The sequence below is a fragment of the Gymnoscopelus braueri genome, assembly GCF_963280865.1.
Source record: "Gymnoscopelus braueri genome assembly, chromosome: 16".
NCBI classification, from domain to species: Eukaryota; Metazoa; Chordata; class Actinopteri; order Myctophiformes; family Myctophidae; genus Gymnoscopelus; species Gymnoscopelus braueri.
In genome coordinates, this window is record NC_137616.1 from 19,313,348 (window position 1) to 19,325,693 (window position 12,346).

The 12,346-nt window shown below is 40.4% G+C and overlaps 1 protein-coding gene across 3 annotated transcripts in view; it reads left to right on the plus strand.

Moving 5' to 3' along the window:
- Positions 1 to 12,346, plus strand: part of trim54 (tripartite motif containing 54) — a 42,007-nt gene that overhangs the window by 16,507 nt on the left and 13,154 nt on the right. For 2 of the 3 annotated variants that reach the window (XM_080453073.1, XM_080453074.1), the window contains exons 5-7: positions 110 to 205; positions 1,072 to 1,305; positions 10,862 to 10,884. In XM_080453073.1, the coding sequence (XP_080309199.1) occupies positions 110 to 205; positions 1,072 to 1,305; positions 10,862 to 10,884 (353 nt within the window). The remainder of the gene's footprint in view (positions 1 to 109; positions 206 to 1,071; positions 1,306 to 10,861; positions 10,885 to 12,346) is intronic. The other variant, XM_080453075.1, reaches the window with a different exon arrangement.

The following is a 12,346-nucleotide window of genomic DNA, read 5'->3' on the forward strand; positions in this document are numbered from 1 at the left end:
TCTCTGACCTTGCTTATCAGCCAAAATGTTCAATACAGATAATAGTAAACTTAAAGAATCACAAATGGCTGGTCTGTAAAAAAAATTAATAATTGTGACTGCTTTGCAGATAGAGCTCGGTGATGGAATCGCAATCTTGGTTGCCGGTAACGACCGTATCCAGGCGCTCATCTCTCAGATGGAAGCAATCTGTCAGACCATAGAGGTTAGAACTACAACACACACATTAACCACTTAAACAGTCTATTCTTAGTAAAACGGACCCGAGTTGTAACTGTATTTGGTATGCTCTTTTTCCCCCTCTACACCAAATCTCTTCGTCTAAAATAGCCGATCTACGATTCACAACTTGTGGCGTTGAGTTGTAGATCCGCTATTTTTGTCGAACATTTCCCCCAGAATAGGGATGCTGGGATTCAAGTTTATCAGCCTTGCTCCCTAAGGGTACGGTCACACATTTGCGCCAGAAGCATCAACGCATGCCAAGGTGTCAGATGCATCAATTTCCCATATTGTTTTGCAGGTTTTGAGCAGTGCCAGTTTTCTAGGGTTTAGTGTATCGTAGTTCATTTGACTTACGTTAGAGTGGTTGGCTCACTGAAAGAAAACTACAAGTAAAATGCCTGCCAGCTTGTCAAGCAGGGTCATCCACGAGTCATGACACTTCTTTCCTATTGGTTGACTTTCGGTCAAAGTTCACCAATGTTGAACTCCACACTTCAGACGCATTGAAAGCGTTGCGTTGCTTCAAAACGCCACAACCAGACGCTCCACCCTCTTGCTTCCATAGAACGGAAGTGAATGGGAAGATGACGCTTCTGAAGTGTACGTGTGAGCATGACCTAAAGCCTAATTGAACAGATTTTGATGGCAAGCAACACCGTCATGTGATGGAGTGTAAACTTTAAAAAAAAAACTCTAAAAAAGTGATCAAATGCTACAAGGCTCTCCTCTGCTGATCCACCCGTTTCATTTCCTTTCCCTATTAGAGTAGCTTGTAATCATTAATCCATTTAAGGTATTCCATTTAAAAGTGAATGCCTGGCTCTTCAGCTTGTATCATCTTTTCAGGAGAACGGACGGCGCCAAAAGGAGCACTTGGCCAGCAGTTTCGACGGCCTGGTAGCCATCTTGGAAGAAAGGAAGAAGGAGTTGGTGGGGCTCATCGCCAAGCAACAGGATGATAAGCTCAAATATGTCCGCTCCCTCATCTGCAACCATGGGGGCCATCTGGAGACCGCCGTCAAGCTGGTAGAATCGGCAATACAGTCTATGGAAGAGCCACACATGGCCTTGTTTTTACAGGTATGTACATAGGATTCAAGTGCCTATTCTCTACCTGGGTTACATAGTGTTGTGCAGTCGTTCTCAGACTTTATGTCAAATTTATGTTTGGTCACAGACCCCCATCTTAAGGACTTTGTGCCAGGGACCACCTGTTAATGTTTCAAGAATATTCCAAATGTTTCAAGATCTTTTGAAAATAACCAATGTACAAGCTCACATGTAAATAAAATATGGTAGCTATGGGTTTCCTCCAAAATTTGGATGGTACTTGGATTCAGAAATCAGGGAGAGGGGGCACTAAAGCAAAACAAAGAAGGTTTGAGAATCACTGCAAAGAGAACCAAACCATTGTCTTATAGTAAACATCAATGATTCAACTTGTATGGGGCCTGACACATTGTCAGGGGAAGAGATGATTAAATAGCTCAAAACAATGGATTGCGCACATACAGTTTGTTGCTGGACACAGAGTGACAGTTAAAGAATAAAAGTCTGCACAACAGCATTGCTTCAGCACTCGATGAAGGCCGAAACGTTGTACCATGTAATAATTTGTGTTTTAAAGTAAACTAAACACTGGAGCAATGCTGTTGTGCGGACTTTTATTATTTTGAAGGGATGATTAAAGCCATCAATATATTTACTAGAATTAAGCTGATTTGAGAATCAGCATTGATAAAGAGGCAATTCAGCTGCACAGATATAAGTGTCACTTCCTGAAATTCAATGTGCCATCTTGGTGTATCGTACAGCACATTCGTTTTCATTTGGCATTTCGGAAGATAGAATGAAAGTTTGTGCCTTGACATTGGAATCACATCACAATTTTGATAATCTGGGGGCGGCGATAGCCTTAATGTGGGGCACCATGGGCTCTGATGATGCCCGACATCGAGTCTTGATTAGATTCCCGGTCTGGGAGGACCATTTACTGCACCTCACTTTCCTGCTCTCACCTCGTTTGGCTAATCTCCACTGTACTATCAATAAGGCAGAAAAAACAATAATATAAAATAAAGGAAATCTCATAAACCAGACTAAATTTGTGTTACCAAAAATGCAGGACATGGAAGGCTGCAACGTCCAAGGTCAAGTTTGACCATGTAGGAAAACAAGTAATTTACTTGACATGCATGTTCACATTATACTCCAAAATCCTTGCAGTGGTAATACTACAGTATGTGTCATCAGTAAATAAGTATAACACAGTATTCAAATGGTAGATAAAAATGACAAGACAAACGGATGGCTATAATCTATACTTTATTCATGTCAGCAGAAGATGTTCAGGAGGTGAGACCTGTGAATCATACACTGGTTAGAACTGTGCAGAGATGGCAGAGCAAATCAATTGAATAAAACCTGTGTTATCTTACCAGTGGTGCCTTTAGTAGCCCACTTTAACAGGTGTTCTTTGAAGCATCTGCTTAGTTAGTCTACCTTTGGGCTCACGCAGCACTGGGAGAGGAATAGGATAGACCTCCCCAGGAGTGCGACTAGTTTCAGCAGGCTTGAGGACTTCCCCAGGAGTTTGGCTAGTTTCAGCAGGCTTGAGGTCCTCTTCAGGTGTGTAGGTACTTTCAGGTACTTTCACAGTTCTTCCACGCTGGTAGCGTGAACGAGAACTGGAGTAATAGACTGGCTCAAGAAAGAGTAGACACGTCACTGAAGGCTGGTTCATCAGCTCCAACACCATGGCTGGTGTCCACAGAGCTGCCGTCTCCACCAACACTGTGGTAGCCATCTACACGGTGATCATCGTAGTAACCATAGCCGGCAGGAAGCTCAACCTCATAGCCACCAGCCACAGAGGAATAGCCTACATATGGCCCACTGGAGCCAGTCTTCTGAGAGACAGGGGGCTGGGCATAGACTCCAGGGCTGGGGAGAGAAGGGCTGCCTCCATCAGAAATCCCTCCTGTCCCACTGTACCAAGAAGCAGGCGGCTGTGGATTGTGAGATCGTGGGGCAAGATTGCCTGAGCTGTAGCCTGGAGAGAATCAACATCATTATGCTTCAAGTACAAAAAAAATGATTTGTGGATCTTTTAGTATTTCAGTAACAGCCTTGCCTCTTTCAATATGGAAACCGGTGACACTTCCGAGCAGTAAGCATGAAATCCACAGCATCCTACAAAATATATTTAATTTAAGTCATGCTGTCTAAAGAATGGCATATCAAAGTAATTAAAACAAGACAATTGTGCTCACCTCATTTTGTTGCAGGAGATATGACATTAATTGAACTTTAAGATTACACAGACTAACTGTACAGCTCAGACCAGCAGTCCTTCAATACCTCTGGGGTGTTCAGGTGTCCTTATTTTATTGAAGGGTTCTCCAAGCCATGATAATCAGTGACAAATGAATAACAGCTGATGGTGGTGTGGCTGAGCTGAGGTGATGTCAGTTTGAGGAAATTACATACTGTAGGTCGGGGCTTCTCAAACATTTTAACTTCAAGTACCTCCATAACTCTGAGAGTGCACAAATGAAACCAAATGGACCCGTAAGGATCAGAGTTACAAATCGATAAGGGTCCATTTGGACCCCCCTCAATAAACCCTTAGGGTCCCTGGACCCCACTTTGAAAACCACTCCTGTAGGTGTAAAACAGTGATATGAATCAAAGCTCAATAGCTCATACTAATTATAAAGCACTTTGTGTATGCCTGTGTGAGTGCAGATGTGATCCAACCATCACATCTTTGATTGATTCTTCTGAGCATAAAACTAATGGTGGACTGTGACTAATGTAGACCCATGCCATAGTGGCCATTTTGACAGGTAAACACAGGTGAAAGCAATAGCGTTAATTGTGGGTGCGTTTCATTTCTATGTTAATGTGTGCCACCATGGACAGCTCCTGTACACTTACTTGAAGTCGCACACAAAACCCCTTAAAAGAAACACACCTATGATTAACAATATTACCTTCAGCTGTGTTACACTGATTAACATTAACCTTTTAAAAGGGACACCTGAACACCTCACAGTATTGAAGAAGTGCTGTGTGGAAAGCTGCTCTTCCAACAACAGGTCTGCAGCAGTTCATAATGCCAATGTGTTAACAGTTTAATCGACTTCACTGCTAACAAGAGATTGTTTGTCTACATCTTAAAGTGTCAAGAGTTCAACTGCAAAGAATGAGGTATGTTTATACATTTCTTATTTAATTGAGTGATACACCTGTTTGGTGTCATGTTAATGTCTACTCAGGCTATTGTGAGCATCCCCAGACAGTTTTTAAGTTACTTGATACACATTACCTGCCAAACACGAGTATAACCGTTGTTGAAAAATACACCCGTTTACCGCCAACAACGAGTATAACCGTTGTTTTTTTTAAAATTATTTTTATTTTATTTATCTACACAGAACCAGAGATATCGCGATCCAAAGATTTCTAGCTCCATTCAGTCCTTGGTTAATTTATTACTTTAAAATCCTGTATCTCGGCTCCTGTGTACTTTTTTTTTTACCATGTTATTTTGGGTGAAACATGCTATTTTCAACTGGCTGCAATTATGGAACGGATTACCGCACTCGGATATTTTTTTCCCACGATTCTACGAGACTCCTGTGTGTGTGTGTGTGTGTGTGTGTGTGTAATGAGGGGATCACCGTGAGGATGGTGATCACGGAAAATATTTTGTGACTACTTAAAAAATGGTTAAAACAATGCTGGCAGTGGGGGAAGAAAAAAAACCTCGGCGGGGAATGTGTTAGATATTTGATTTTCGTTTTAACAGACATGCCCCCTTCCTATACAAACTCATTGTAACTTCAAACTCTTAACCATGTTAGGTTCTTTGAAAACACCTGTCCAAAAATCTTAATTTTTTTTTTTTAACATTCATATATTTAATATATATCAATGTATCAAAACTGTCTCCTCACGCATTAGTAGGCCAATACCAGAACCAAGGACGGGTGTTTTCATGGTTAAAATGGAGTTTGAAGTTACAAAGGGTTTGTATAGGAAGGGGGCGTGTCATATCAAATTAATGTCAAAAATCTAAATACTGAATCGAGCAACTTAAACTGTCTGAAGGTGAACTATCCCTTAATTCTTTAGCCAGCATGACTTAACTGAAATGTGTTTGTAGGGTGCTGTGGATTTCATGCTTGCTGCTTGGAATTGTCACTACTTTGCCTGCTCAAAGAGGTAAAGCACATCATTTTTCTAGATCCAACAAATCGTCAATTAAGCTCAAATGATTACTTGAAAAATAATTATGCTGATTCTCTGCAGGTTATGGTAACGTTTCCCCACGATCCTACTATGCGACAGGAGGGAGTTCTGAGGACAGTAGCCCTTCTTCCCCCAGCTCTGGCATCTCTGACCAGCCCCCTGCCTCTCAGACACACAAGAGTACTTCCACCAGTGGACATTATTTAGGGCATTATGACACTGTGGCTAGTTATGAGGATCCTCAGCCTGCCTCCAGTGTGCCATATGCATATCCAAGCTATGGGCCCTCTGTGTATGGCTATGAGGGCTATGATGGCTATGTGGCTGGCTACTACGGTGCACCATATCCATATGTACACTATCCAGATGACTCTGCTGCTGCACCATATGTACACTTTGAGGTTCCAGATGACTCTGCTGCTGCACCATATGTACACTTTGAGGTTCCAGATGACTCTGCTGCACCATATGTACACTTTGAGGTTCCAGATGACTCTGCTGCTGCTGTACATGAGGTTCCAGATGACTCTGCTGCTGCTGTACATGAGGTTCCAGATGACTCTGCTGCTGCTCCTGTTGCCCCCAGCAACTACGATGGCTCTGCTGCTAGTGCCTCTGTAGACAGCAGCCCCGACAGTGTTCGTTGGTGGCACGGTGGTGGAGACGGCAGCACTGTGGCCACACATGAACCAGTCTTCAGTGACGTATCAGATCTCAAGCCAGTCCGCTCCATCAGCTCACGGTCACGCTACACGCGTGGAAAAACTGTGTTCTCTGAATCTACCTACATTCCTGAGGAGGTCCCAGTACCTGCTGAAACTATCCACACTCCTTGGGTGGTCTATCCTCCTCCGGGTCCTCCCCCAGTGCTGCGTGAGTCCAGAGTGAGACCAGCTACTCTGCTACAAAAAAGACCGTTTCAGAATCCAGTAAAGCGTCACTATTAAAGTCTCCACTGGTGAGAACTCTACATGTATGGATTCCCTCTGTCCCTTAACCAGTTCTAACTTATTTTTACTAGGTCTCATGTTTTGGATGTGACACTGCTTGTACTTGTGCTTGAAGAAATGGATGATTAATAAACTATAAATTACAGCCATGTTGCTTATTTCATGTTATGGTTAATATACTTTACAAAGGTGACTTGTGGGTATGGGCACAATTTCCAAAGCTGGTTGCCTAAGGTAAACTGCCCTATAGTTTTAGGAAAGGAATAATCAATGCTTTTCACTCGCTGCAATTGAATTGCGTTAAACATGCCTAGTTGCTCCTGCTCACTTGGTTCTGATTAACTTTGTTTTAAATAAACTTCAGTTGCTCAGACCACACTAGCTACATGGAACTGTACGGAGTGGCCCTTGAAGGAAAACCTTTTTTAACTTTATTACTAGTAATCCGTGGCCATGGCTTTATTTTCCTTTCAATGGCCACTCCGGGGCAGTGGTGGAAAAAGTACTTGAATGTTTTACTTTTCAATACTGCAATGTAAAGTCCCCTGTTACAAGTAAAAGTCTGGAATTAAAAATGTACGAGTAAAAGTATTGGTATCAAAATGTACTTAAGTACAAATGTTTGAAAATGGCAGATCTACAAGCTTATGACACATGAGATTGTAGATCAGCTATTTTCAAATAGCCTAGGTATAAAAAAAAGTGCTAGTGGTATGTTTTAAAATGTAATTTAAAGTTTTCAAATAATTGTACTGGAGTAAAAGTACAATATTTGCCTCTGAGATGTATTGAAGACTGGAAATACTCCTGTAAAATAAGTACCTAAAAAAAAAAATGTACTTAGCCACTTGACACTACTGCTCCGTAGAACTGACTTGAATTTCACAACATTTTTGTGACTAGCTCCAATAATTGGCTTGCATCAACTACCCTGAAATGTTACCAAATTAAGATAGGTATGGCATTAATCTGATGTAAGGGCTTCTCTCTTGCCATTCGTATTGCACTGAAGTAACTAAGTCTTCCAAGCATTATCTCTCAAATACATCCCATGGATTTAATACATTCAGCTTGACATGTATGTAACACATTGGTGCACAATGCCCGTTTGACATCAATAGCTTTAAAAGGGGTGGAAGTGATAAATGGCTCTACATTCCAACAGCAATCATGGTGTTCAGTCTCCGTTTTGGCAGCTCAAGTAACAAAATACATTTTCAGGTCGGGATACCAGTTGTATTCAATCGGGAGAGAACTCATACAGGATAAAGTGAAAATGGATGTGATGAAACAACTTGGCAAAACATTTTGTAACTGAAATGCTAGAAAACTACAGTTAATCTTAAATTATCTCTCCTGTATCTTGACCTGAAACTGGGGAGACTCCTGTTACTAAACATATGAATACAGAGCTTTAACATTTTAATACAACTTTTTACAAAACCATATCACTTACAGATAGTTGAACGACAAGAACCTCACTGCGCACACTTGCATACAAAAGTTAGTTTGAATATATTGGTTAATTGAAGCAGCCACAGAATGCCAAAACGGCAGAAGTTACATTTTCATGAAGAAAAACTGTATCCATTTACACTTAAAGGACCACTTCACTCAGTTTCACTCAGTTTCAACCTATCTTAATATAATTGGTCCTCATTAATACTCATATGGTAGTTTTTCTCTCCTCGGTCTGTCTCAGGAGGGCTTTGGACAGTTCAGAAACTCTCCTACCAGTGACATCATTGGTAGGCAGGTTTGTTCATTTCACAAATTTGTGGTTTATTTTTATGATTACCCATCGATGAGGTCACTGTTGTCCACAGTTGCCCTCTGAGACACGGAGTGAATAGACAAATCTTTACATTTAAGCCCTATATACAGTACTGTTCTTCGTTGTACGACAAATGGCGAAAATGGCAGTTCTACAAGCTTACAATGTGTTGTGACGTATAATTAATTACTGATGGAAGTAGCAATGAGAAATGTGTTCTATATTACTTTTTAAGTCACTTGCTCAACACTGCATTGTGAGTGATTAAGTAAATTTGAGCTAACCCTGACCTTTGCATTTTGACCCAAAACCATCTCTTTGAGGTGAGCTACTGATCATTGCCACCATGTTTCATAAAAATCTGCCTGTGACTTTGATCTTGATTGTGACCTTGATCTTTGACCTTTTGACCCAAAAATGTATCCATCTCTTTAAGAAAACGAATGACCACCATATTTCAAGAATATATGGCCATCTCGTCTTTAGTTATTTTGCCACTAGATAAACAGAATGGTGAATATAACCCCCATTAAACTCTGTTGGTGGAGATAATATAGATGTATGGATGGATGCAAAAGGGTAGGAAAGGGGGACTAAAACATTTGGCAAAACATTGCAAAATTATTCCAGAGCTCTGTCTACTTTGTCTGTTATAAAGTGTAGCAGCTTTCTGTCCATTTTCTTGATAATGAAGGAATTTGAATGGACTTGCCCTAGAAAATAGGGTTGCTGATCCAAAGGAACAACGTTTTATGGAAATGCTCTAATTTGTAACATCAAGCACTCAACCAACTCAAATGAAGGTATAGAAGCAAGGTTGTCCCCCTGGTTACCCCTATCTTTCATGGTTTAGAGCTATTAAGTACACTAACATAAACTATATAACAGAAAGCAACATAACGCATAATTATTCCCAATGCATTCCCAGAGCAAATAATTTAAATGTATGACAATAAAACAAACGAAATGGGTGCACACCCTGAGGCATGCTGGGAAGTCTTTCTCAGCCAATAAAAGCCTGGGACTCTACAGAGCTCCCACCTGAGGAAGTCTACTGTCCTCAATATGACATGCCTGCATAAGCTATGGAGATGCATACGTTTCAGTGTTGTTTGTCTGCAAAGAAAAACAAGGAAATGGGATGCTGGGGGCCTGAGGCACACAGACACATCACTTGCTATTTGCAGCAGGGACAGATTGTTGTGCATGCATGTGTCAACAACAAGGAGTCAGTCAGTTAACCACAGTTAACCCCCCCCCCCCCCCACACACACACACACACAGGGATCCGGCAAAGAACGTTCTGGGCCAGGCTGGAAAGTTTTTTATTTCACACTATGAGCATCCTTACAGTATAGTTGACACATCGGTGACCCAAGATGATTTAAAATGGTTACAACTGTTTGAATACAGGATTTATATTACTGATTGGACAAAAAAACCCCATCAAATATCAACTCAAATGAATAAATCATGTGTAAAATTAGTAGATGTTTGTGTTATTTTTTAGGCAGGGATGGCTCTTTCCATAAATTCAAAATGGACCGGAAAATTCAGACAAAGCCTATACAAATTTGATAATCAGGTGTACCAAACATTTTTCAGTTGTTCCTAAAGTTTGACATGTCAATGTCTGCTTTATAATTTCTTTATCGTGCATATTTAATTAGGTAATTTGCAATAAATTTGAGGTAATCCAACGTGCGTTTTGGTGGTTGTGTTGTAAGTGAATGAATATTTATCTAATTCAGGTCTATGGATATTTGCAATCCACTGCATGTTTATGGTGGTTAATTTGCATACATTATGCATATGTAACAACTCTAAGCAAAACCATGGTCATTTGACTAGATGTGTTGTACTGTATGCAAATCTTTACTCTACTGTATATCTATCTTCACTACACAACTGATTTATGTATGCCAGTCACCTTCAACATTGTAATTGTGGCTATAGATTAAACCTCTCAGCCTACATTCCATGGATCAGTAATGATCCAAGATGCAATCCCCCCCAACAACACACACACTCGGGAGGACAGCGCCCCTTCTCCCTTACTAATGATCTACGTCATCCTTCATACTCAACCTCCTCCATATCAATAAAGGGTCTCTGGAGTCGCACCAGTGCACGTTCACACATGTTCACACTGGCAGTAGTTAGTTAGACGTGTACTAGACAGCTAATAGGCAGATAGATGGATACTGTTGCAAAACACTGATGTCTGACCAGGCAACTGTGTATGTGTGTGTGCATGTGTGTGTGCATGTGTGTGTGTGTGTGTGTGTGTGTGTGTGTGTGTGTGTGTGTGTGTGTGTGTGTGTGTGTGTGTGTGTGTGTGTGTGTGTGTGTGTGTGTGTGTGTGTGTGCGTGCGTGCGTGCATGACTCAGGTGTTTTATGTTCAACTGCATCCGCAGCAAAAGCAGGTGGTACGAATGATAGAGAGGAACCAACTTCTGAACTCCATTAGGACATACAGTACAAGCCCAGCGTGACACCGCTTTTCTTTCAATTATGTTGTTTTGGTTCCTTCACAGTACTTTGCAGCATGAAACATTTTGCAGAGGTGAAGACTGAAGCATGATTTATTCTATTTAGTCTTTACTTCAACCCTTGTCTCTTTCTTTCTCTCTCTTCCTTTATGAAATCTCTCAGAGTGCCACAGTGATATTGGAAAAGTAAGTCTGTTTTGCTGTGATTTTTGTATTGTGTGCAGTTTTTTTTACGCAGTAAACAGCATTTGAAAATTGTTTTAGTCTACTGAGGTGCCAGATAGATGGAGCTTTTATGAAATTTTCGATTTCCACACACATTTTTAGAAAGTCGGCATGTATGGCATTTACACCTTATTGGACTGAACGGGATGAATATACCGTACTTAAAGGGCAAGACCACTTTGGTAGAGGTTTGGGTTGTGTAGTTACCTTGCCATGATGTAACTCCAAAGGTGGGCAAGAAATCAAAAATAATTGCTCCATTGATTAGAAATTGATAATTCAAAATATGCTCCTCATTGACTTACTTTGTACGGTAAAACAGCTCTCAAAGTCACTCTTTTAGCACATAAACGAACGCAAACAAAGTTGATTCAGACAATATAGAGCATCACCAAACCCAGTACTGTTTTTTTTTTAAATAAAAATGTCAACTTCCTGTTGATTTAGCCATTTTTAATAAGTAGAAAACCTGGACTGGATCCGCGGATCCGGATCCAGATCTTCAAATAGTAAAATCAACAGGAAGTTGACATTTTTATTAAAAAAACAAACAGTACTGGGTTTGGTGATGCTCTATATTGTCTGAATCAGCTATGTTTAGGTTCATTTATGTGCTAAAAGAGTGACTTTGAGAGCTGTTTTACCGTACAATGTAAGTCAATGAGGAGCATATTTAGAATTATCAATTTCTAATCAATGGAGCAATTATTTTTGATTTCTTGCCCACCTTTGGAGTTACATCATGGCAAGGTAACTACACAACCCAAACCTCTAACAAAGTGGTCTTACCCTTTAACGCCACCCATCCAGTACGTGGTAGCTTGAAATAAATCTTAATAATTATTTGTGAATGCTGCCATACTCTGTTTATGTGATTTGTTTCATTGTAGATATTGAATTAGCTCTATAGTTTATATCAGTCTTTCATACGGTGGCGCTGGTCTATGGGTTTGAAACAAAGTCCATTCCACTGTAGCTGGTATAAAACCAAACAAAATGTTATAAAAGTCTGTACGGTTGCATGTCTAACAGCATAGTGTTTAAAAAATAATCTTATCTCACTGAAATAAAAGTCATGTAATATTCATATCCTGTCAGTCCACTCACTCAATATGTTCAGCTTGGCTTTGTAGTTCATTGTGCATTGTATTGTATCATTGCATTGTGTTGTGATACATTGTGTCATACTGCAGTTGCAGCTTATTGTATTGTGTAATAATTGTATAATCTTGTATTGGTTTATACTTCAGTAGGCTATATGGTGTGAGAGATAGAGAGAGAGAGAGATCTGCCTGTCTACCCTAACCTGTCTGTTACAGCTAATCTCATGTGGATTTTGGGAATAGCAGTTTGGATATTTGAGTGTGTTTGTATGTTCATACCCATTCAGCACAGTAAATGTGTCCACATGTCCATTTCCCAA